The sequence below is a fragment of the Pleurodeles waltl genome, chromosome 5 (assembly GCF_031143425.1).
Source record: "Pleurodeles waltl isolate 20211129_DDA chromosome 5, aPleWal1.hap1.20221129, whole genome shotgun sequence".
NCBI lineage: Eukaryota > Metazoa > Chordata > Amphibia > Caudata > Salamandridae > Pleurodeles > Pleurodeles waltl.
This window is the reverse complement of record NC_090444.1, coordinates 151998821-152025701: the sequence shown is the minus strand read 5'-3', so window position 1 is coordinate 152025701 and position 26881 is coordinate 151998821. Positions and strand designations below refer to the sequence as shown.

At 46.5% G+C, this 26881-nt stretch overlaps 1 protein-coding gene across 3 annotated transcripts in view; it reads right to left on the bottom strand.

Annotated features, from left to right (window-relative positions):
• Nucleotides 1-26881, bottom strand: part of WDR26 (WD repeat domain 26) — a 569671-nt gene that overhangs the window by 239000 nt on the left and 303790 nt on the right. For all 3 annotated transcript variants that reach the window (XM_069233823.1, XM_069233822.1, XM_069233824.1), the window contains one exon: nt 22077-22217. In XM_069233823.1, the coding sequence (XP_069089924.1) occupies nt 22077-22217 (141 nt within the window). The remainder of the gene's footprint in view (nt 1-22076; nt 22218-26881) is intronic.

Here is a 26881-nt window from a genome sequence, read left to right as displayed (position 1 = left end):
AGCACCCCCACCCAGTGCAGACTATTTCTGGCCTGAGAGCACAAAGGCTCTCACCCCAGGGGGTCAGAAACTCTTCTCTCAGTGGTAGGCTTGCACAGACCAGTCAGTCCTGCACTGAAGGATTGGGTAAAATACAGAGGGCATCTCTAAGATGCCCTCTGTGTGCATTTTTTAATAAATCCAACACTGGCATCAGTGTGGGTTTATTATTCTGAGAGGTTTGATACCAAACTTACCAGTATTCAGTGTAGCCATTATGGAACTGTGGAGTTAGTTTTGACAAACTCCCAGACCATATACTTAATATGGCCACACTGTACATACAATGTCTAAGAATGAACTCAGGCACTGTAGGGGCATATTGCTCATGCAGCAATGCCCTCACCTGTGGTATAGTGCACTCTGCCTTAGGGCTTTAAGGCCTGCTAGAGGGATGACTTACCTATGCCACAGGCAGTGTTTTGTGTGCATGGCACCCTGAGGGGGAATGCCATGTCGACTTTGCCTTTTTCTCCCCACCAACAGACAATCTGCAATGGCAGTATGCATGTGTTAGTTGAGGGGTCCCTTAGGGTGGCACAACACATTCTGCAGCCCTTAGGGACCTCCCCTGGTCACAGGGCTCTTGGTACCACTGGTACCTCTTACAAGGGACTTATTTGTGTGTCAGGTGTGTGCCAATTGTGGAAACAATGGCACATTTTTGGTGAAAGAACACTGGTGCTGGTGCCTGGTTAGAAGGGTTCCAGCACACTCAAATCCGTCAAGTCAGCATCAATATCAGGCAAAAAGTGGGGGCAGGGTTTGGGGGGGGGTGGGGGGGGGGTGTAACTGCATCAAGGGCCATTTCCCTGCAATGGGTAGGCCCAATTGGCAAAAATACTTTGAGAATTTGGGGATTCATCTCCCACGCCGAACTGATGTGTTCTACTTAAGCCTGCAAAGTCACTGTCCACACCAGCATATTATCTGCAAGGAGCTGGATGCAGTGCCCAAAGGCCCAATCTCACATGCCCTGTGCAGGCAACTGGGGCAAGTGAGTGCACCCCCTTTTTCTAGAAGTGAGTGCACTCCCTTTATCTAGAATCACTGTAATATTGTCAGTATTCATGAGTAATGTTTGCCTCAAATAAGTCTGTAAAAAGCCTTGAGAGCTAGACTGATTGCCATGAGTTCCAGGTAGGCGATGCAGTAGCTCTGCTGTGGCACCCAGGTAAACTGCACAGTCATGTGATTCAGGTGTGCTCCCCATTTCACAAGTGAAGCTTCTGTGGTAATTGATAACTACAGAAGTGGGTCTAGAAAAAGGCTGCTCAACAACAACTTTTAGCTGCTCCAGAGAAGGGTGCGGAGTAAAGGGCTGTACCCAGCTACTCCTGCAAAGGGCAAATGTGCAGCCTTGTGTGCATTACTATCAAAATGCATGAAGCTATCATCTCCCAGGACTCATTACTGGCCTTAACACAAGAGAACAAGGATTCTGAATACAAAGCAGCAGATTTTGGAATGCCATCACCCTCTCTTGGTCGGAGTAAGCTTTCCCATGACTGTCTAGAACAGACCCTAGAAAAGGCTGAAGTTGCTGTGGGGAAACCTAGCATGTGTAACCAAGACAGTGCAAGCCTCCGCGTGTGCTTGGCATTGCTCCTTGCTGCTGCTTTTTAGCAATAGGTTATCAAAAAAAGGCGAACCAGAGTACCACTAGGGACCTGGGGTATCAAAGTATTTCTAAACACAATGGCCCCTAACATACGAGACACAAAAGTTAATAAAGAGCCCACTTGATTTAATAAAAATTTACATGTGGGAACAAAGCCCTACAATGTGTGCCAGTGACAAAAAACAAGTTTGGTGCTTTTTAGTGTGATACATATTAGTGAACAGAGTGATCCCCCTATATATGCTATCCGGCTCCATTGTGTACACTGTGCGTCCAGTCTTCTCCCAGGTCTTAGATTCTCTAGCTCCCCAGCAACAAGATTCCATCGCTGGATTATGTGTGTGACCTCTACTTTTCAAAGGTTATCCACCTGCCTTGTCCAATTTTTCCTGTGGACCTCTCCATCGTGTGCATGTCGTTCTCTGTTGCCCTGGGAGCACCACTCCCCAACTGATTTCTAGTGGCGTTCAATTCCTCCGGCGCAACATTTTTGGAGTCCTGATGATGATCCCACACCGCATTAGAGGTTCAAAACTGTGGTGACTTATAACACGGACACTATTTACATTGTTGTATTTGAATAAAACAGGCCATGTGCTTGTTCACATGATACACTAGAGAATAAAATGATCAGCAGGTGTATCACACTAAAAAGACACTATATTTCTTATTCACTGAAGAGCGTGGTGTATTATTATTGAGGGTCTCTTGCGTTGGGGACCATTCCGTTTATAAATGCTGCTCTTTATCACCCAATTGTCTAGGAAAGGAAACCCATGAAAGAATCAGTGCGCAGGTGCATAACTACTACTACTAAATATGTACATTTGTGGCTGTAGTGATCCCAAAAGAAAGAACTTGAATTGAAAGTATAGTCTACTTAACACAAAGAGCAGGTAGCAGTGGTGAGCTGGACGATTATGGGAGATGTGGAAGTAGGAGTCCTTGAAGTAGAGGGCCACCATGTAGGCTCCTTTTTGAAGCAGCTGGATGACATTCTGCACAGAAGTTGTGAGCATATCGTTCAGTAGCTTGAGGTCTAGGATCGGCAGCAGAGTCCCACCCTTTCTTGAAACCAAGAAGTACTAGGAATGGAATCCACGTGGCTCATGTGGGGACACAAGCTCAATGGCCTCTTTTGGCTAGGAGCACCTCTCCTACCTCCTTTAGCAGTTGTAGATTGCCACGACTGAGGATGTGGTGATGAGAAAGTATGTTTGGTGGCGTAGTGTGGAACTCCAGGCAATATTCCTGCTGTTCCACTGAGGACTCCCATTTAGTGGACTTATTTTCTCTCACTGAGAAAGGAAGAACCTCAATCGTCCCTCGACAGGTGTTGTGTGATTGGCTGGAATAGAAGGGGAGTCAATTCTTAGAGACAACCCTGCTTGTGCCAGCTCACCCACTTGCCTCTATTGTTACTACTGTATTCATCCCCCAGCGTAGACTTAGGAGCTTGTCGGTCCTGAAAAAGCTGCTGCTGGAGGTACTCTTGCCTCTCAGGAGGTGTAGATATCATTGGTCCCTCCTCTGGCCTCCTGCGTAGAGAACGTAGACAACCCCCACACCAATAGTCTAAGGCATCCATCCATGTCCTTTTTTTCCTTTTCCTAGCATCATATCTACCCGAAGGCTCGAACAGATGCAAGCAACTGAAGGGCATGTTGGAGATACTACTGCACCTTTGTTCTGAAGGACCAAAGCACACCAGATATTGGTGTTTCAAAATAAACTTAATTTCTGCCTCCAGTTCTTAGCCCCTTTTACCATAAGCTTTTGGGAGATGTTTGATTATCTCCCTTTTCTTCTCCCAGTGATGGTGGTCGTGTAGCTAGTAACCCAAACAAACTGGCAACTATCCACTGTATGACCACCTAAAGCAACATGCTTACCAGTCCCACAAATCCTCCTTGTTTGGGGGGGGGGGGGGGGGGGGGTGAGAGAAATCAACCCTTTCTCCAGGGCAGAGGCTCTTTACATAGCAATATAAACCATTAATGAGTCAAGTGGGAACTGTTGCAAACCACTTCTTGTTTGAGTTCCCACTTGTGTGAGGAATTTCCTAGTCTGCTCTGTCTTCCGCCTTGTTTTCCATGCTGGCAGATGTCAATTAAAATCAAGTACCTTCATATGGCCCACTTCCAAATCGCCTGCACATGATTAGATAAGCCAAAAGATATTGTCCCCCCGTTTGTAGATGTAAAATGTTGTGCTGTCTATTTATATTTACACAGTACTTTGCCAGATATTCATAAGAAATACTTTCAGTGAGTAGTACTGTTTTGAGTTCTAGCACATGTATATGTTTGATTGCATCCATTGTCCCCTCATGTTTAGTATCCTTTTGCATGCTCCCCAACCTGTATGGGATATATCTGCCATGATGGAGGTTAGAACATTCTTCCTCTTGGCACATTCTGAACATGTCACTGTTGCCTTTTCCCTTTGCACCCAGTCTGTGACAACTACTAGATGAGAGGTCTCCAATCTTTTTTGTAATAAGAGCTACTTATTGTCAATTAAAATCATATTAGTGATGAAAACCACACTACCCAAGATCGTCAGCAGTGATCACATCAGCTCATCAGGGAGGGTTGCCAGCAGTAAAGAAAAAGCGTTATCAATTTGGAACACTTTCTAAATCGTTAATTCATAGCTGCAATGCTCCTGATACCAAGGTATTAATATAAGCAATCAGTTTCTCCAACGCCACATGGTCTACCACTCAACTAACAGCTTTAACCCCTTCGCTGCGGGGCCTTTTCCCCATCAGGTGCCGGGCCTTTTCCCCAATCAGGTGCCAGGCCTTTTCCCCAATCAGGTGCCAGGCCTTTTCCCCAATCAGGTGCCAGGCCTTTTCCCCAATCAGGTGCCAGGCCTTTTCCCCAATCAGGTGCCAGGCGTTTTGTTTGCTATTTGGGGCAGTTCGCGCTTAGACCCTCATAACTTTGTCCACATAAGCTACTGACGCCAAATTTGCGGCCTTTTTTTCCAACATCCTAGAGGTGCCCAGAGTTTGTGGGTTCCCCTGGAGGAGACCAACAAAATATATTGTTTTTTTTCCTTTATAAAAAAAAAAAGAAAAAAAAAAAAAAAAGGGAAAAAGGGCTGCAGAAGAAGGCTTGTGGTTTTTTCCCCCTGAAAATGGCATCAACAAAGGGTTTGCTGTGCTAAAATCACCATCTCCCAGCTTTCAGGAACAGGCAGACTTGAATCAGAAAACCACATTTTTCAACACAATTGGCATTTTACTGGAACATACCCCATTTTTACTATTTTTTGTGCTTTTAGCCTCCTTCCAATTAGTGACGGAAATGGGTGTGAAACCAATGCTGGATCCCGGAAGGCTAAACATTTCTGAAAAGTAGACAAAATTCTGAATTCACCAAGGGGTCATTTGTGTAGATCCTTCAAGGTTTTCCTTCAGAAAACAACAGCTAAAATAAAAAAATATCGAAATTGAGGTTTAAAAAAAAAAAAAAAAAAAATAAGCCATCTCTCCACATTTTACTTTTACTTTTTCCTGCGATGTCTTTTTTTTTTTTTTTTTTACATCAATATACAGTTACGTCTGTAGGACTCTGCTGGTTGTTGAGATATATAGAGCTTGTGGGTTCATCAAGAACCCTAGGTACCCAGAGCCAATAAATGAGCTGTACCTTGCAATAGGTTTTCATTCTATACCGGGTATACAGCAATTCACCTGCTGAAATATGAAGAGTGAAAAATAGGTATCAAGGAAACCTTTGTATTTCCAAAATGAGCACAAGATAAGGTGTTGAGGAGCAGTGGTTATTTGCACATCTCGGAATTCCGAGGTCCCCATACTAGCATGTGAATTACACTGTATTTGTCAAATAAACGTCTTTTACACACTCCCTTAAATCTGGAAGGCAAAAATGTAGAGAAAGAAAAGGGGCAATAAAATTGTTCTTCTATTCTGTGTTCCCAGAGGTCTCCTGATGAAAATGGTACCACACTTGCATGGGTAGTTCGAATGCCTGCGACAGGAAACGAAACATGGGCACTTTACAAAGACCAGTTTTCAGTGTAAAAATGTGAAGTGCCTAGCTGTGGATTTTGGCCTGTAGCCCAGCCACCACATAGGGAAACCTACCAAACCTGTGCATTTTTTAAAACTAGACACCTAGGGGAATCCAGGATGGGGTGACTTGTGGGGGCTCTCACCAGGTTCTGTTACACAGAATCCTTTGCAAACCTCAAAATCTGAGCCAAAAAAACGTTTTACTCACATTTCGGTGACAGAAAGTTCTGGATTTGAGAGGAGCCACAAATTTCCTTCCACCCAGCGTTCCCCCAAGTCTCCCGATAAAAATGGTACCTCACTTGTGTGGGTAGGCTTAGTGCCCAGGACAGGAAGTGCCCCAAAACACAACATGGACGCATCACATTTCCCCAAATAAAACAGATCAGTTTTTTTTTTTTTTTTTTTGTTGCAAAGTGCCTAGCTGTGGATTTTACACTCTAGCTCAGCCGGCACCTAGGGAAATCTACCAAACCTGTGCATTTTTTTAAAACTAGACACCTAGGGGAATCCAAGATGGGGTGACTTGTGGGGCTCTCACCAGGTTATGTTACCCAGAAACATTTGCAAACCTCAAAATTTGGCCCCAAATTTTTTTTCCTCACATTTCAGTGGCAGAAAGTTCTGGAAATTTCCTTCCAACCAGCATTCCCCTAAGTCTCCCGATAAAAATGGCACCTCACTTGTGTGGGTAGGCCTAGTGCCCGCGAAAGGAAATGCCCCAAAACACTATCTGGACACATCAAAATTATCAAATACAAAACTACCTGTTTTTGCAGGGCGGGGGGGCTGAGGGGGGACCTGTTTTTGGTCCTGGGCTCAGCAGCTATATAGGGAAACCTACCAAACCCAAACATTTATGAAAACTAGACACCCGAGGGAGTCCAGGGAGGTGTGACTTTGCGTGGACCCCCCCCCGAGTGTTTTCTTACCTAGAATCCTCAGCAAACCTCAAATTTAGTTAAAAAAATGACTGTTTTTCCACATTTCTGTGTGGGATCACCGCAACAGGACTACCACCCAACGTTCCCCTCAGTCTCCTGGTAAAAATGATACCTCACTTGTGTAGGTGGGCCAAGTGCCTGTGACAGTGAAGAGCCAAAAACATGTCGAAGTTGAGGGAGGAACCAAAACGGGTCCAAAAGGGCAGTTTGGGGGGGAAAAAAAAAAAAAAAAAGGCTGACAAGTGGGGCAGAATTGTTATCGGTATAGATGAGACAATGCTGGGTGGTAGGAATTTTGTGGATTCCTGTAGATTCCGGAAGGTTCCATCACACAAATGTGGGAAAAATGTGTGATTTCCAGCAAAGTTGAAGGTTTGCAGGTCATTGTTGATAAGAAAATGGTGTGGGGTGCATGTGAAGCACACCACCCTGGACTCACCCAGATGTTTTGTTTTCAGATGGGTGTAGGGCTTGTAGATTTTTCTACATGGCAGCGTCCCAAAGTCCAAAATGTGCAGCCCTCACCATTTCAAGTGGGACGATTTTGAGAGTTAGACAAGCTCTTCTCAAGGCCCAAATGTAAAACCAAAACACAAAATAATCGAATGTCCTCTCGCTTGCAGTGGGATAAGATGTTTTAGTGTGTGGGGGGAGAGCTGAAAGACTGTTAACCCCTTCCGTTGGGGGCATAACCATGCCCATACCGGTTGGCAGCCACCATCCCACTATTTTTTTTTTTTTACTTCCCTGGCATCTAGTAGATTTTCCCCTTCCAGCCCTGCCATATGGCGGGTGTGGGTGGGGGGAATTATGGTTACGCCCGTGGCACCTCAGAGCTGCAGCATCGGAAGTAACCATGACATCCATGGTGCTTAAGGGGGTTAAAGATATTTTGGAATTTCAACAATTTTTCTCCAAACATCGTCTTATGAGTTCTGAAAAACACATGTTTTCATCTCAAATACACTTTAATTTTGGAGTACATAATTAATTCGAACCTAGCAAAAGTTTCTATAGTAGTAGGCTGGGCTGCAACAGGAGAGCTACTTATAGATAAGTGGAGAGCTACTGGTAGCTCACGAGCTACTCGTTATAAAGACTTGCACTAGATCTTCCCAGTTCGCCGTTGTTTGACCATAGGTTTTGTGGCCATTCTTGAATTGGTCTCAGGTGTAATGTGCAGAATGGGATTAGAGGTATACAAAGGGCCATCACACCCAGTAGCTTTATTCTTGTTCTCTTTGACTGAGAATGTCCCTTCTGGTGGAGACAAGCTTGCTCTTTTAGTGCAAGGATTGTCTTCAGCACCTGGAAGGCCTTACACTTTTTGGGCTTTACGGTCACCCCCTAGAACAGTTTTGTTTTTTCAGGTGTTGGTGTTTTATTCATATTCGGAATGAAACCCAGTCTTTGCAGAGTGTGTAATACTTTCCGTAGGCTCTGCCTGTACTTCTGCATGGAGTTCACCTTCACCATCCAGTCATCTACATAAGGGAAGACAAGTATGCCCTGCCTTTTGAGGAGACCTGCCACCACTGCAAGGCATTTCATGAAAACCCCTGTAGCAGACTAACCCAAAATGCAGTAATCTGAACTACTATTTAGATTTGTTTACCACAACCCCTAGATTTTTATTTTGTGTATAGAATTATGTTTGGATCCACTTGTCCAATTTATTTCTCTCCACTTCTGAAGGAAACCCTCCTAGTTTGGCCCCCTACAGGTTTTCGCAGTCTTGTACTGAATAGTCACTTTGATACTGGTGCCACCCATTTGGACGCCTGACTTGCCCTTGCTCGAAAAGGTTGCTTTTCATATGTCTGGCACTGCCATGTTGTGGTATATTGTATGTGCCCTTAGTAGGGTAGCACAAAGAGATCCCCTATTCATCAGTTTCCTTGTGGTTGGTGTTGTACCACTTTTAGAAAGGTTCCCCTGAACTGCAATGTCACCATGGTTTTGAGTGTGATGCTATCTTTCATAATGTTGAGACTCGTCAATGGCTGACCCAAACAGGCTCTCCTCAATGAAGGGCATATTAATTATGGAGGCTTGAACCTCCCTTATGAATTTCGAAACTCAGGCATGCCTTCTCAATGTGGTGCTCGCACACATCTGGTTGCTTACACACTAAGGAGTGTCCAATGCAGATCTGAGATACGTGTTGGCTATAGTTTTATTCTCCCCCCCCCCATCAAACTCCTTTAGGGCTATTCGTACATTGACCTGGGAGGTGCTGCATCTATTTATCAGGTCCTTCAACTGGTACAAGGGAGCATTTGCCTTACTCCATTGTGAGGAGACACCTATTAGTCTTCATGCACACCATGTTGAATCATTTGCTCTTTGTCTGGTGGTGGTGGTCCTATGGGCGAAGTGTGGGGGGGGGGGAGCAGGGTTGACATTTCTGGCTGTCAACACAATTCAGTCTGCCGGTGTGCTTTACCTTGATTGGAGGGTTTATGCTTCTTTTGCACCTTTGGTGTTACAGGCATTGAGAATGCTGGATCTTAGAAAAGATCCCATTCCTTGATTAATGATGCTGGGAAACACGAGTAAGAACAGTGTTTTCTTCTATGTTGGCAGTAGTTTTGAATAGGAAGCATGGTTATGCTAGTTCCTCCTCCAGCAAATACTATACATGTGTCTGTTGCCCTCTTGATCAATGAGTTCTACAAGGAAAGGCCACCCGGCGGTGAAGGCCTAGAGTGACATGCATCAAGCCGCTTCTCTGTGGAGTCTGCGTCCAGGTTTTCCCCTACATTTTGCTCCTGTAGTGCATCTACAATAGGTCCTTAAAAAGTTGCTCTGCCTCATAGAACTACTACTGTTCCTCCTCTTGGGGGTTAGTCTGTATTTTTCTGTTCCTCTAACAGGTCTTTAACACATTCAAAATCCCTAAAGGGATTTGTCAAATTCGTATTACCTCGGTAATAGGGCCCTATTTTGGATTCAGCCACACCTTTTCCCCCCACCCTCACCTCTCCCCTCTTTTATGCAGTCAACTGAGCCTTCTTCAGCTGCTTCTCCTTCGTCCAGCTCTATACACCTTTTGGGGGTTGAGCCGGTTGAGGACGTTCTTTTGCCTTGACCCTGCCCATTGACTACCTTTTGTTTCAGTTTGGAGGTGATTTTTGGATGTTTCTACCCCCCAAAGGTCTTGATTCTGTACTGCTCTAATCTTGGTGTTGTTGGGGTGTGTTTCTTTGGAATTTCTACTCCTTTGTGAACATTCTGGTGTATATCCTTCCCCCATGGTCCTGTATGTGGTTATATCTCAACATGTGACCTCTGGTCTCTCTGGATGACCTATGTCCAATGATTTTTCTCATGGACTCACTGGAGTCTCTCTTAAGGGATTACTTTGATTATGTTATGATACAATATGCCAGACATTATTTTGCTCAACCCTTAAGGGTTTTGGGGATGCTCGGCACCCTTCCATCTGGTGATCTCTAGGTAGGCACAGACTGCACACTGTTCTTGTGCAACCTTAATGAGGAACTTGGGGCAAAAGAAAAAGGGTTACCCTTCCCTTCAAATCTGAATAGGGATTCCCCTACCAACGCCGCCTTACTAGTGCCTATTCTCAGACCATGTGGACAAAGCCCAGTAGAAACTAGCCTGCCATTTTCAGGTTTTGTTTGGCTTTTTTCCTCCTCCGGGTGCTTTTTCGTGACAAAATGTTTTCTGGTCTCTCTATGTTCCCCAAAATTTTCGGTGCTCTTAACCCATATTTGCAAACTAAGCTTCTGTACCAAATGGCAGAAAAAAAAGAAAAAAAAAAAAAGGAGTCCGACGATGGTGACCACACACACTGAGGCTTCAGGGCATATCTGACCACATGCGAATACAGAAAAGAGTCATACTGCAGAACAAGGTTCTTATGTGCTTTCATTTTCTGCTCCCTATATGTCCCACTCTGTCTCCTCACCAACATTTTCCTCTACTACCTGAAACCCTCTTTCCCCACTTATTTTGGATGCTGCGATTCTGAGTCCTACACATTCTTGTCCTTTTCCTGGACCTCTTACTGTCGCATTGCGATCAAAATCAAGTAGGAGTAGTTCTATGAGGCAGAGGAGTTTTTTTAAGGGACCAATTTCTGACTTTAAATGATCAAGATGTCACAGAGAAGCAGTTTGAAGCATGTTCCTCTAAGGCGTCACTCAACCAAACTAAGTCCTCACTTTCTCTCATGACTGTACACTCATCCATCTCCCACACTTCATTACATCACTCTCCTGCCCTTTTCTGCATGCAGCCACTACATTTTCTGTTGGGAATTCTTCTGGCAGAGCAGATGGGGAAATACTGACTTACCAAATTAATGAAGACAACCTTGAAGGATAACTGGTGTAACATAAGTACTGGCCTTTCTGATCACCCCACTAAACAACTGTTTTTTAGTCTATTTTCTTCACCAAGAGAGAAGAGTCAAAACAGGTTCAAACAGAACCACTCTACCTCATGGTTCTCTCCTATAAGCAGTAATGCAGTAACCATGCTTCTTCAGAGCATGTTGCAGATTTACTTAAGGAAATAGTGCATACACAATCTGGTTCATACCATAATTCCCAAAAAAATTATTCAGGGATGTGGAATTCCCATTAGCCCCAAAGCCCAAGACATATTGTTTGGGGTCAAGGGGAACAAGTTTTCATGTTTATTTGGTCTTGGGACAAATAGCCCCAAACCCCTGCAGTACAAACCCTTTGGCTGCCTGTTTACAGTACATTATGGATCAGGGAAGGGCTTTGTCTGCAGTTAAGTAATGTTTGTGTTTATATATTTATGGTGTCTAGAACTAGTATTTATAGTTCAGCAAAGCCTCTAAGGAACCATTGTAATCCTCGGACTGCACTACTGACAGTGAGTGGTTCCAGTATAAAAATGTATGTAGGAAGTTGGCTCTGTATGTGCTATTTCAAAGTAAGGAATAGCATGCACAGAGTCCAAGGGTTCCCCTTAGAGGTAAAATAGTGGTAAAAAGAGATAATACTAATGCTCTATTTTGTGGTAGTGTGGTCGAGCAGTAGGCTTATCCAAGGAGTAGTGTTAAGCATTTGTTGTACATACACATAGACAATAAATGAGGTACACACACAGAGACAAATCCAGCCAATAGGTTTTGTATAGAAAAATATCTTTTCTTAGTTTATTTTAAGAACCACAGGTTCAAATTTAACATGTAATATCTTGTTTGAAAGGTATTGCAGGTAAGTACATTAGGAACTTTGAATCATTTCAATTGCATGTATACTTTTCAAGTTATTCACAAATAGCTATTTCAAAAGTGGACACAGTGCAATTTTCACAGTTCCTGGGGGAGGTAAGTTTTTGTTAGTTTTACCAGGTAAGTAAGACACTTACAGGGTTCAGTTCTTGGTCCAAGGTAGCCCACCGTTGGGGGGTTCAGAGCAACCCCAAAGTTACCACACCAGCAGCTCAGGGCCGGTCAGGTGCAGAGTTCAAAGTGGTGCCCAAAACGCATAGGCTTCAATGGAGAGAAGGGGGTGCCCCGGTTCCAGTCTGCCAGCAGGCAAGTACCCGCGTCTTCGGAGGGCAGACCAGCGGGGTTTTGTAGGGCACCAGGGGGGGGGACACAAGCCCACACAGAAATTTCACCCTCAGCGGCGCGGGGGCGGCCGGGTGCAGTGTTAGAACAAGCGTCGGGTTCGCAATGGAAGTCAATGAGAGATCAAGGGATCTCTTCAGCGCTGCAGGCAGGCAAGGGGGGGCTTCCTCTGGGAAACCTCCACTTGGGCAAGGGAGAGGGACTCCTGGGGGTCACTTCTGCAGTGAAAGTCCGGTCCTTCAGGTCCTGGGGGCTGCGGGTGCAGGGTCTTTTCCAGGCGTCGGGACTTAGGTTTCAGAGAGTCGCGGTCAGGGGAAGCCTCGGGATTCCCTCTGCAGGCGGCGCTGTGGGGGATCAGGGGGGACAGGTTTTGGTACTCACAGTCGTAGAGTAGTCCGGGGGTCCTCCCTGAGGTGTTGGTTCTTCACCAGCCGAGTCGGGGTCGCCGGGTGCAGTGTTGCAAGTCTCACGCTTCTTGCGGGGAGATTGCAGGGTTCTTTAAAGCTGCTTCTTTGGATAAAGTTGCAGTCTTTTTGGAGCAGGTCCGCTGTCCTCAGGAGTTTCTTGTCGTCGTCGAAGCAGGGCAGTCCTCAGAGGATTCAGAGGTCGCTGGTCCCTTTGGAAGGCGTCGCTGGAGCAGAGTTCTTTGGAAGGTAGGAGACAGGCCGGTGAGTTTCTGGAGCCAAGGCAGTTGTTGTCTTCTGGTCTTCCTCTGCAGGGATTTTCAGCTAGGCAGTCCTTCTTCTTGTTGCAGGAATCTGAGTTTCTAGGGTTCAGGGTAGCCCTTAAATACTAAATTTAAGGGCGTGTTTAGGTCTGGGGGGTTAGTAGCCAATGGCTACTAGCCCTGAGGGTGGGTACACCCTCTTTGTGCCTCCTCCCAAGGGGAGGGGGTCACAATCCTAACCCTATTGGGGGAATCCTCCATCTGCAAGATGGAGGATTTCTAAAAGTTAGAGTCACCTCAGCTCAGGACACCTTAGGGGCTGTCCTGACTGGCCAGTGACTCCTCCTTGTTATTCTCATTATTTTCTCCGGCCTTGCCGCCAAAAGTGGGGGCCGGGGCCGGAGGGGGCGGGCAACTCCACTAGCTGGAGTGTCCTGTGGTGCTGTGACAAAGGGGTGAGCCTTTGAGGCTCACCGCCAGGTGTTACAGCTCCTGCCTGGGGGAGGTGTTAGCATCTCCACCCAGTGCAGGCTTTGTTACTGGCCTCAGAGTGACAAAGGCACTCTCCCCATGGGGCCAGCAACATGTCTCTAGTGTGGCAGGCTGCTGGAACTAGTCAGCCTACACAGACAGTTGGTTAAGTTTCAGGGGGCACCTCTAAGGTGCCCTCTGGGGTGTATTTTGCAATAAAATGTACACTGGCATCAGTGTGCATTTATTGTGCTGAGAAGTTTGATACCAAACTTCCCAGTTTTCAGTGTAGCCATTATGGTGCTGTGGAGTTCGTGCAAAACAGACTCCCAGACCATATACTCTTATGGCTACCCTGCACTTACAATGGCTAAGGTTTTGCTTAGACACTGTAGGGGCACAGTGCCCATGCACTGGTACCCTCACCTATGGTATAGTGCACCCTGCCTTAGGGCTGTAAGGCCTGCTAGAGGGGTGTCTTACCTATACTGCATAGGCAGTGAGAGGCTGGCATGGCACCCTGAGGGGAGTGCCATGTCGACTTACTCATTTTGTTCTCACCAGCACACACAAGCTGGTAAGCAGTGTGTCTGTGCTGGGTGAGGGGTCTCTAGGGTGGCATAATCCATGCTGCAGCCCTTAGAGACCTTCCCTGGCATCAGGGCCCTTGGTACCAGAGGTACCAGTTACAAGGGACTTATCTGGGTGCCAGGGTGTGCCAATTGTGGAATCAAAAGTACAGGTTAGGGAAAGAACACTGGTGCTGGGGCCTGGTTAGCAGGCCTCAGCACACTTTCAATTCAAAACATAGCATCAGCAAAGGCAAAAAGTCAGGGGGTAACCATGCCAAGGAGGCATTTCCTTACACAAACCCCCCCCAAACGAAAGAGGATGAGACTAACCTTTCCCAAGAGAGTCTTCATTTCCTAAGTGGAAGAACCTGGAAAGGCCATCTGCATTGGCATGGGCAGTCCCAGGTCTGTGTTCCACTATAAAGTCCATTCCCTGTAGGGAGATGGACCACCTCAACAGTTTTGGATTTTCACCTTTCATTTGCATCAGCCATTTGAGAGGTCTGTGGTCAGTTTGAACTAGGAAGTGAGTCCCAAAGAGGTATGGTCTCAGCTTCTTCAGGGACCAAACCACAGCCAAGGCCTCCCTCTCAATGGCACTCCAACGCTGCTCCCTGGGGAGTAACCTCCTGCTAATGAAAGCAACAGGCTGGTCAAGGCCATCATCATTTGTTTGGGACAAAACTGCCCCTATCCCATGTTCAGAGGCATCTGTCTGCACAATGAACTGCTTAGAATAATCTGGAGCTTTTAGAACTGGTGCTGAGCACATTGCTTGTTTCAGGGTGTCAAAGGTCTGTTGGCATTCTACAGTCCAGTTCACTTTCTTGGGCATTTTCTTGGAGGTGAGTTCAGTGAGGGCTGTCACAATGGATCCATATCCCTTCACAAACCTCCTGTAGTACCCAGTCAAGCCAAGGAATGCCCTGACTTGAGTCTGGGTTTTTGGAGCTACCCAGTCCAGAATAGTCTGGATTTTGGGTTGGAGTGGCTGAACTTGGCCTCCACCTACAAGGTGGCCCAAGTAAACCACAGTTCCCTGCCCTATCTGGCATTTGGATGCCTTGATAGAGAGGCCTGCAGATTGCAGAGCCTTCAAAATCTTCTTCAGGTGGACCAGGTGATCCTGCCAGGTGGAGCTAAAGACAGCAATATCATCAAGATAAGCTGTGCTAAAGGACTCCAAACCAGCAAGGACTTGATTCACCAACCTTTGGAAGGTGGCAGGGGCATTCTTTAAACCAAAGGGCATAACAGTAAACTGATAATGCCCATCAGGGGTGGAGAATGCTGTTTTCTCTTTTGCTCCAGGTGCCATTTTTATTTGCCAGTACCCTGCTGTCAAGTCAAAGGTACTTAAATTAGGTGCTGCCAAATTCTTATCTATGAGCTCATCAGCTCTAGGAATTGGATGGGCGTCTGTCTTGGTGACAGAGTTGAGCCCTCTGTAGTCCACACAAAACCTCATCTCTTTCTTTCCATCTTTGGTGTGAGGTTTGGGGACTAAGACCACTGGGCTAGCCCAGGGGCTGTCAGAGCGCTCAATTACTCCCAATTCCAGCATCTTGTGGACTTCCACCTTGATGCTTTCCTTAACATGGTCAGACTGTCTAAAAAATTTGTTTTTGACAGGCATGCTGTCTCCTGTGTCCACATCATGGGTACACAGGTGAGTCTGACCAGGGGTTAGGGAGAAGAGTTCAGGAAACTGTTGTAGGACTCTCCTACAATCAGCTTGCTGTTGGCCAGAGAGGGTGTCTGAGTAGATCACTCCATCTACTGAGCCATCTTTTGGGTCTGATGACAGAAGGTCAGGGAGAGGTTCACTCTCTGCCTCCTGATCCTCATCTGTTACCATCAACAGATTTACATCAGCCCTGTCATGGAAGAGCTTAAGGCGGTTCACATGGATCACCCTCTTGGGGCTCCTGCTTGTGCCCAGGTCCACCAGGTAGGTGACCTGACTCTTCCTTTCTAGCACTGGGTAAGGGCCACTCCATTTGTCCTGAAGTGCCCTGGGAGCCACAGGCTCCAGAACCCAGACTTTCTGCCCTGGTTGGAACTCAACCATTGCAGCCTTTTGGTCATACCAAAACTTCTGGAGCTGTTGGCTGGCCTCAAGGTTTTTGCTTGCCTTTTCCATGTACTCTGCCATTCTAGAGCGAAGGCCAAGTACATAGTCCACTATGTCCTGTTTAGGCTCATGAAGAGGTCTCTCCCAGCCTTCTTTAACAAGAGCAAGTGGTCCCCTTACAGGGTGACCAAACAGAAGTTCAAAGGGTGAGAATCCTACTCCCTTCTGTGGCACCTCTCTGTAAGCGAAAAGCAGACATGGCAAGAGGACATCCCATCTCCTTTTGAGTTTTTCTGGGAGCCCCATGATCATGCCTTTTAATGTCTTGTTGAATCTCTCAACTAAGCCATTAGTTTGTGGATGGTATGGTGTAGTGAATTTGTAAGTCACCCCACACTCATTCCACATGTGTTTTAGGTATGCTGACATGAAGTTGGTACCTCTGTCAGACACCACCTCCTTAGGGAAACCCACTCTGGTAAAGATACCAATGAGGGCCTTGGCTACTGCAGGGGCAGTAGTTGACCTAAGGGGAATAGCTTCAGGATACCTAGTAGCATGATCCACTACTACTAGGATATACATATTTCCTGAGGCTGTGGGAGGTTCTAGTGGACCAACTATGTCCACACCCACTCTTTCAAAGGGGACCCCCACCACTGGAAGTGGAATGAGGGGGGCCTTTGGATGCCCACCTGTCTTACCACTGGCTTGACAGGTGGGGCAGGAGAGGCAAAACTCCTTAACCTTGTGGGACATATTGGGCCAGTAGAAGTGGTTGACTAACCTCTCCCACGTCTTGGTTTGTCCCAAATGCCCAGCAAGGGGAATATCATGGGCTAAGGTCAGAATAAACTCTCTGAACGACTGAGGCACTACCACTCTCCTAGTGGCACCAGGTTTGGGGTCTCTGGCCTCAGTGTACAGGAGTCCATCTTCCCAATAGACCCTATGTGTTCCATTTTTCTTGCCCTTGGACTCTTCAGCAGCTTGCTGCCTAAGGCCTTCAAGAGAGGGACAGGTTTCTTGTCCCTTACACAGCTCCTCCCTTGAGGGTCCCCCTGGGCCTAAGAGCTCAACCTGATAAGGTTCAAGCTCCAAAGGCTCAGTTCCCTCAGAGGGCAGAACTTCTTCCTGAGAAGAGAGGTTTCCCAACTGACTTTCCTTTTCTCTTGGTAGGCTGGGCCTTTCTTCCAGACTCCAGCTCTACTTTTTCACCCTGTGCCTTGCACTGTGCTCTTGTTTTTACACACACCAGTTCAGGGATACCCAGCATGGCTGCATGGGTTTTTAGTTCTACCTCAGCCCATGCTGAGGACTCCAGGTCATTTCCAAGCAGACAGTCTACTGGGATGTTTGAGGAGACCACCACCTGTTTCAGGCCATTGACCCCTCCCCATTCTAAAGTTACCATTGCCATGGGATGTGCTTTAGTCTGATTGTCAGCGTTGGTGACTGTATAGGTTTTTCCAGTCAGGTATTGGCCAGGGGAAACCAGTTTCTCTGTCACCATGGTGACACTGGCACCTGTATCCCTCAGGCCCTCTACACTTGTCCCATTAATAAAGAGCTGCTGCCTGTATTTTTGCATGTTAGGCGGCCAGGCAGCTAGTGTGGCTAAATCCACCCCACCCTCAGAGACTAGAGTAGCTTCAGTGTGGACCCTGATTTGCTCTGGGCACACTGTTGATCCCACTTGGAGACTAGCCATTCCAGTGTTACCTGGATTGGAGTTTGGAGAGGAACCTTTCTTGGGACAGGCCTTGTCTCCAGTTTGGTGTCCAGGCTGATTACAGCTACGACACCAGGCCTTTTTGGGATCAAAGTTTTTACCCTTGTACCCAGGATTGTTTTGTGAAGAGGCTCTGGGCCCACCCTCCTGTGCAGGTTTTTGGGGGCCTGTAGAAGACTCTTTACTATTTTTATTTTTGGCTGTCTCACCACCTTTCCCCTGGGGAGGTTTTGTGACCCCTTTCTTTTGGTCACCCCCTGTGGAAGTTTTGGACACCCTTGTCTTGACCCAATGGTCCGCCTTCTTTCCCAATTCTTGGGGAGAAATTGGTCCTAGGTCTACTAGATGCTGATGCAGTTTATCATTGAAACAATTACTTAACAGGTGTTCTTTCACAAATAAATTGTACAGCCCATCATAATTACTTACACCACTGCCTTGAATCCAACCATCTAGTGTTTTTACTGAGTAGTCTACAAAGTCAACCCAGGTCTGGCTCGAGGATTTTTGAGCCCCCCTGAATCTAATCCTATACTCCTCAGTGGAGAATCCAAAGCCCTCAATCAGGGTACCCTTCGTGAGGTCATAAGATTCTGCATCTTTTCCAGAGAGTGTGAGGAGTCTATCCCTACACTTTCCTGTGAACATTTCCCAAAGGAGAGCACCCCAGTGAGATTTGTTCACTTTTCTGGTTACACAAGCCCTCTCAAAAGCTGTGAACCATTTGGTGATGTCATCACCATCTTCATATTTAGTTACAATCCCTTTAGGGATTTTCAACATGTCAGGAGAATCTCTGACCCTATTTATGTTGCTGCCACCATTGATGGGTCCTAGGCCCATCTCTTGCCTTTCCCTTTCTATGGCTAGGATCTGTCTTTCCAAAGCCAATCTTTTGGCCATCCTGGCTAGCTGGATGTCCTCTTCACTGGAGTTATCCTCAGTGATTTCAGAGTTGTTGGCCCCTCCTGTGAGGGGACCAGCATCTCTGACTATTATTTGTGGAGTCAGGGCTTGAGAGGCCCTGTTCTCCCTAAATAGGACTGGTAGGGGGGAATTTTCCTCCAAGTCACTATCATCATCATCCTCTGTGTTGCCATCCTCAGAGGGGTTGGCCTTTTCAAACTCTGCCAACAGCTCCTGGAGCTGTAGTTTGGAAGGTCTGGGGCCCATTACTATTTTCTTTATTTTACAGAGTGACCTTAGCTCCCTCATCTTAAGATGGAGGTAAGGTGTGGTGTCGAGTTCCACCACATTCATCTCTGCACTAGACATTATGCTTCTAAAAGTTGGAATACTTTTTAAGAAACTAAAACTGGTTCTAGAGTCTAATTCAAACTTTTAACAAACTTTTAAACTCTAAAAGAAATGCTAACAGGGACTAACACAAGGCCCTAGCAGGACTTTAAAGAATTTAGAAAACTTTTCAAATTGCAAAAATCAATTTCTAATGACAATTTTGGAATTTGTCGTGTGATCAGGTATTGGCTGAGTAGTCCAGCAAATGCAAAGTCTTGTACCCCACCGCTGATCCACCAATGTAGGAAGTTGGCTCTGTATGTGCTATTTCAAAGTAAGGAATAGCATGCACAGAGTCCAAGGGTTCCCCTTAGAGGTAAAATAGTGGTAAAAAGAGATAATACTAATGCTCTATTTTGTGGTAGTGTGGTCGAGCAGTAGGCTTATCCAAGGAGTAGTGTTAAGCATTTGTTGTACATACACATAGACAATAAATGAGGTACACACACAGAGACAAATCCAGCCAATAGGTTTTGTATAGAAAAATATCTTTTCTTAGTTTATTTTAAGAACCACAGGTTCAAAATTAACATGTAATATCTTGTTTGAAAGGTATTGCAGGTAAGTACATTAGGAACTTTGAATCATTTCAATTGCATGTATACTTTTCAAGTTATTCACAAATAGCTATTTCAAAAGTGGACACAGTGCAATTTTCACAGTTCCTGGGGGAGGTAAGTTTTTGTTACTTTTACCAGGTAAGTAAGACACTTACAGGGTTCAGTTCTTGGTCCAAGGTAGCCCACCGTTGGGGGTTCAGAGCAACCCCAAAGTTACCACACCAGCAGCTCAGGGCCGGTCAGGTGAAGAGTTCAAAGTGGTGCCCAAAACGCATAGGCTTCAATGGAGAGAAGGGGGTGCCCCGGTTCCAGTCTGCCAGCAGGTAAGTACCCGCGTCTTCGGAGGGCAGACCAGGGGGGTTTTGTAGGGCACTGTGGGGGGGGGGGGGGGGGGGGGGGGGGGGACACAAGCCCACACAGAAATTTCACCCTCAGCGGCGCGGGGGCGGCCGGGTGCAGTGTTAGAACAAGCGTCGGGTTCGCAATGGAAGTCAATGAGAGATCAAGGGATCTCTTCAGCGCTGCAGGCAGGCAAGGGGGGGCTTCCTCGGGGAAACCTCCACTTGGGCAAGGGAGAGGGACTCCTGGGGGTCACTTCTGCAGTGAAAGTCCGGTCCTTCAGGTCCTGGGGGCTGCGGGTGCAGGGTCTTTTCCAGGCGTCGGGACTTAGGTTTCAGAGAGTCGCGGTCAGGGGAAGCCTCGGGATTCCCTCTGCAGGCGGCGCTGTGGGGGATCAGGGGGGACAGGTTTTGGTACTCACAGTCATAGAGTAGTCCGGGGGTCCTCCCTGAGGTGTTGGTTCTCCACCAGCCGAGTCGGGTTCGCCGGGTGCAGTGTTGCAAGTCTCACGCTTCTTGCGGGGAGATTGCAGGGTTCTTTAAAGCTGCTTCTTTGGATAAAGTTGCAGTCTTTTTGGAGCAGGTCCGCTGTCCTCGGGAGTTTCTTGTCGTCGAAGCAGGGCAGTCCTCAGAGGATTCAGAGGTCGCTGGTCCCTTTGGAAGGTGTCGCTGGAGCAGAGTTCTTTGGAAGGTAGGAGACAGGCCGGTGAGTTTCTGGAGCCAAGGCAGTTGTTGTCTTCTGGTCTTCCTCTGCAGGCATTTTCAGCTAGGCAGTCCTTCTTGTTGTTGTTGCAGGAATCTGAGTTTCTAGGGTTCAGGGTAGCCCTTAAATACTAAATTTAAGGGCGTGTTTAGGTCTGGGGGGTTAGTAGCCAATGGCTACTAGCCCTGAGGGTGGGTACACCCTCTTTGTGCCTCCTCCCAAGGGGAGGGGGTCACAATCCTAACCCTATTGGGGGAATCCTCCATCTGCAAGATGGAGGATTTCTAAAAGTCAGAGCCACCTCAGCTCAGGACACCTTAGGGGCTGTCCTGACTGGCCAGTGACTCCTCCTTGTTATTCTCATTATTTTCTCCGGCCTTGCCGCCAAAAGTGGGGGCCGGGGCCGGAGGGGGCGGGCAACTCCACTAGCTGGAGTGTCCTGTGGTGCTGTGACAAAGGGGTGAGCCTTTGAGGCTCACCGCCAGGTGTCACAGCTCCTGCCTGGGAGAGGTGTTAGCATCTCCACCCAGTGCAGGCTTTGTTACTGGCCTCAGAGTGACAAAGGCACTCTCCCCATGGGGCCAGCAACATGTCTCTGGTGTGGCAGGCTGCTGGAACTAGTCAGCCTACACAGACAGTTGGTTAAGTTTCAGGGGGCACCTCTAAGGTGCCCTCTGGGGTGTATTTTGCAATAAAATGTACACTGGCATCAGTGTGCATTTATTGTGCTGAGAAGTTTGATACCAAACTTCCCAGTTTTCAGTGTAGCCATTATGGTGCTGTGGAGTTCGTGCAAAACAGACTCCCAGACCATATACTCTTATGGCTACCCTGCACTTACAATGGCTAAGGTTTTGCTTAGACACTGTAGGGGCACAGTGCCCATGCACTGGTACCCTCACCTATGGTATAGTGCACCCTGCCTTAGGGCTGTAAGGCCTGCTAGAGGGGTGTCTTACCTATACTGCATAGGCAGTGAGAGGCTGGCATGGCACCCTGAGGGGAGTGCCATGTCGACTTACTCATTTTGTTCTCACCAGCACACACAAGCTGGTAAGCAGTGTGTCTGTGCTGGGTGAGGGGTCTCTAGGGTGGCATAATCCATGCTGCAGCCCTTAGAGACCTTCCCTGGCATCAGGGCCCTTGGTACCAGAGGTACCAGTTACAAGGGACTTATCTGGGTGCCAGGGTGTGCCAATTGTGGAATCAAAAGTACAGGTTAGGGAAAGAACACTGGTGCTGGGGCCTGGTTAGCAGGCCTCAGCACACTTTCAATTCAAAACATAGCATCAGCAAAGGCAAAAAGTCAGGGGGTAACCATGCCAAGGAGGCATTTCCTTACAATGTACATTTACGAAGCAGCCTGTCCCAAGGACAAGTGGATGTTTTATTAAATTCCCCACCTCTCTTGTATTGGTCAGCATGCTGCTTACCTGTACATTCCAGAGCCAGAGTTCAGAGCAGTCATCTGGTCCACATGCAACAAGATAATTGTCATCTGGGCTCCACGCGAGGTAAGAAACACCATAAGCGTGGCCTTCAAGTGTCTTTAGCAGCTTCAGCTGGTGTGTATCCTAAAAAACAGAAACATGCAGAATTCTTAAAAGGTAACTATTTTGTTAATATAGCACTACTCATACCAAACAAGTAATAATCTTTGCCAGGGTAAACTTTAAAGTCACTAAATTAAACTGAGCTCAACTTCAAGGCAGCTATGGCAAAGAGCAGACAGGCTTTACTTAGGGCAATGTGAAAAGTATATATGCTAAAACAGTGATAACGTTGAAATGCAAAACAATCAAAAACCTTAACCGTATTACAAAATAGAGTAAAATATAAAGAACAAAACAAAATGACAAAAAACTCAAAAAATCCAATAAGGGAATCGGGAGATATGAATTTTTAAAGTTTAAAATAGGATTAGCACCAAGAAGCACAAAGTGCTAATGATAGTCAATGTTTGTGGTAGAACAAGAGCTAGGTGCAATATGATGCATGTCAGATACACTAAGTAAGATAGACCAAATCAAAGATTTTACTTTGACTTAGTTCTTAAAGTCCCAAGCTACCAAAGAAGTACACTTCTTAAGTCCCCAGAAACTCATGGGAGACACTTAAAGACTCATACGGTGGCAGGTAGAAGCCAACACCAGGGTTCAATTAAGGCCCTGTTGCCACTGGTCAGCTGGGTAGGTGCATGAAATGGTCTCTTGCTGTATCCCTGCAACTATAACAGGTCAGCCATATGACTTAGAGTCCAATTCTCTGCTCTGGGTTCAAGAGATAGCACAAGTCCAGTCTTTTAGACTCTTCTCAAAGTCTGACATCAGGGTCAGTCTTCTTCTGATCTTCCCCAGGTCCAGAGGTGTTCTGAAGTGGGTGCCTGGAAATGCCACATTTATGCCTGGCACAAGCTAGTGGGTGTGAATGACCCTTGTGTACATCCCACGCAATGAGGTAAAGGTTCCCATGGCTAGCCATACCTACTTTGGGCATTTTTAACACAGAAGAACTTAACAGACTCTGAGGACTGGGCGTGTGTGCGTGGAGTGTATGAAATATAGTAATCCTAAAGTCTCCTCATATCCAACACCAACATCAAGTTTGAGGCAGTCCAGGTACCCCCAAAGAACTCCGATAAAAGCCTGGTAGAAAAAAGCTGAGCTTTCAGCAACCAGACAGTTATACACATGAACATTTTGGCAAGGTTTTCCTTTCTTTGAAGTGTGCCCCAAACGTTATATGTAAACCTGCAGACCTGTCAAACAGGTCTTGAAGCTCTAGTAGGATCTAACACTGATGTTAACAAGAGACATACTATGATGGTGGCCCGTTCGGCTGGGGGACAAAAGAAGGGTGCAGTGTTAGCTGCATCTTTTTGTGACAGGGTAGGTCTCCTTAAAGTTAATCAAGACCTTGGTGTAGGAAGCTAGCCTGGAGTGTGGTAGACACCTACAGTGTTTGTACCTTATACCACGTCCAGACAACCTCCATCAGTGAGACAGTGACTAGGAAGCCATGCTCTCTAGTGGCAGCTGTGGTGAGTGGCCAAAACCTATCTAGGAGGAGTGAAAATCACTTGCAATACCACAGCAGTCATACAGTAACTTATCCCACATGAAGGGAACCAGACAGTGTTGCAAAAATAAAGGTATTTTATTACAGTAACACTGAACTAGATTAATTATAGGCAGTCCCCCAACTGGAGGTAAGTACACACTATATATACATGGTAAGTATTAGGAAGTAGCATAGAAAAACAACAAGCATTGGCAAGAAATAGCAGAAAATAGCTATGCCCCTATAGGGGGGGGGGGGGGGGGCAAACCATATACTAAAATAGTGGAATGCGAAGTTTGGTCCCCCAGTCAAGGATGTGGAATAGTTAGAAGGGAGCTGGGAGCAATCGGGACCCCAAGAGGTGAGTACCTAGGTGACCCCCAGCGACCAGGAGAGCAGAGTTTAGTTACCTGGACTACCCAGAGACTAACAAGGGGACTTGGAAAGGAAGATTGGAAGACTAGGACCAGTCCAGTGGAACCCAACAGTGGATTCCAGAAGAAGAGGACCTGCAAGAGAAGGGGCACAGGGTCCAGTCCATGCACTTGTGCCGGGTGGGGCAGGAGCCACTCCCACCCTTCTGTGTATGAAGATCAGGGTCGACGAGGAAGATGAAGATCGGCTGTGGAGCCTAGGAGCTGCAGGGATGTTCTTGGAGTCATACAGATGATGTCCCACAACGGTCGGCGGGTCACAGAGGGTCAGTAGTCAGGAGAACCACCAACAAGCCTTTACAAATGTGAATCTGGGCAGAAGAGGATTTGAAGCAAAGAAGAGGACCGGCAATGATCAAGGGGACTCGACCCTTGGAAGGGAGTGCGGGCTGACCCTCAGCAGTCGGAAGAGCCAGCAAAAGTAGTTGTAACCCCCACAGGTCACTCACTGGCAGCAGGCACAGTAAATTGCAGTAAGACCCAGTCAGAACACCTAGAGAAGAGTCCCATGTTGCTGGAGCAGCAGAAGAGAGACTGTCCTTGCAAGGATGAAGTGTAAAGGCTGAGGCTACTTAGAGCCTCAAGATCCAGTGGAGCAGGAGTCAACAAGCATTGGTTGCTGCAAGAGTCGCAGTGCACTGGGGTAGTGTCCTGCAAGGAGAGGCAAGGGCTCACCGTCTGCCAAGTTGGGCAGAGAGGACCACCACCTGTTTGGAGGATCCACACAGTTCCTGTGGAAAGCAGATCCCTGTGGCCGGACGTCACTGCCTTAGGTGCCTACGGATGCAGGGGAGTGACTCCTTCACTCCAAAGGAGATTCCTTTTTGCTTCTTTGGTGCAGCTTAAGTCTTGCCGACCCCAGAGGACGCACATCCGTGGAAATGTTGCAATTCCTGGAAGGAGCCGAAGAAACAATGTTTGAAGGAGAGGTTGTCTCTGGAGTTGCTGGCTTGTTTGGTTCCTGTGAAGTCCAGCAGCGATTCCGGTGGCCAGGAGCAGAAGTCGCCGATGCAGAGAAGTCCAGGTGGAGTCTTGCACGCCGAATCTGGCGACCCACCCGCAAGGAGTCCCTAAATAGCCCCAACAGGGGGCTTAGTCACTCTGCAGGGTGACCACCTATCAGAGGGGGTCACTGATGTCAGCCATCTGTCCTGACCAACTAGATAACCCGTCGGCCTCTGCACATCTTGTTTCCAAGATTGTAGAAGCAAGTGGCCACTTGGAGAAGCTTTGGGCACCAACCCTGGAGTGGTGATGGACAAGGGAGTGGTCAACTCCCCTTTCCTTTGTGTGGTTTCGCACCAGAGCAGGAACCAGGAGTCTTCAATGTGCCCATCTTCTTTATCTATTTTTAAGAGTCTGCGAGCTAGGTGTTTGCATCAAGCCAACTTACACACACAAGCTGTGTTCACAGATGCATGGATACAAATGAAGTATGATTGGAGGTTGGGTAACGGTAAGAAGTCAGCTTAGGAGTAGCTGTTTTAATAGGACAATGCAGTAGAACAGATTTGCGTACCAAAAAAAAAAAAAAAAAAAAGGAAGGATAAGTGCATTAGACAGATGGTTAAATTAATATGACAGGGTATATGACAAGTGTTTCAGTAGCAGCTTCACTTTTGAATTTCCTGTTTTTTTTAACTGAAGCTACTTTTCAGACACCGATTAACTTAAACTTGATTTAGATTACGTCGTTCTAGTGATTTTTTTTTTTTTATATATTCGAACTTACAATAGTTGAGGCAATCCTTTCAAAATGTTTTTGGGCTTCAAACATGAAGCATTTCAAGCAAGCCCCTATACCATGCTGCTCCCTGCTGATGACGGGCTAAATGCCTAAACACATGTACAGGGATATAAACCACTTGCTGCACCTAAGTAGGTGAAAGACTTTATTACGTTTTGAAGGGACTACGAATTTGACTGCATTTACCATGATGCATTTGCTCATACTCTGTTGCTGGAGTGTAGGCAGTGTGCTTCCTTTCTTTGTAACATGATTGCAAATATATTGCACTAGACGGCTTACTTAAAAAAAAAATATATATATATATGTTAAACAACGTGGAGTATAACCTTTAGAAATGTAAGTACACTATTGTGCTGTGATGTAGTTCAAATTCCAGAACAATAGTTATGTTTAGTTTGTTGATGTGTGTTGGATCTTTGCGAACATTCGCATATTCGATTTTTAAAAGAAAAGTAACTGCCAATTGGTGTGTGGGTGGTGCTAACGGGGTGAGTGTTTCACCCATGGCAATTTTGAAGATCTGTTCTGTTTAATGACTTGACTATACTGTAGTAGGTTTGATTTCTGAACTCAACTACTATGTTTGTGTGCGTTGTAGGTGTGACAGTTGTACCCTCAAGAGTGTACATTTGAGCCATGCAAAGATGCTATATGATTTGGTCTCAGACATTCATAAACTGGCATAGTAAGTGTATAAGGCCTATGCACAATTGTTCTTGTTTATGTTACTCACAAAATATCACTGCAAACATTTATGTGCACGTGTACTACTGGAGCATGCACACAACTCTTATTTTCACTTAATACTTTTTTTTCACTTCATTAAAACAATGGGACAAATTGCTACGGGCTTGCAAAATGTGGAGATCTTTTATTCATCAGTTTGTGAGTTATTCATGCAGGAAGTTATTTGATGTGTGCCCCAAAAGTTATTTGTAAACCCTGAAGACCTGTCAAACAGGTCTTGACACTCCAGCAGGATCTAGCACTGACA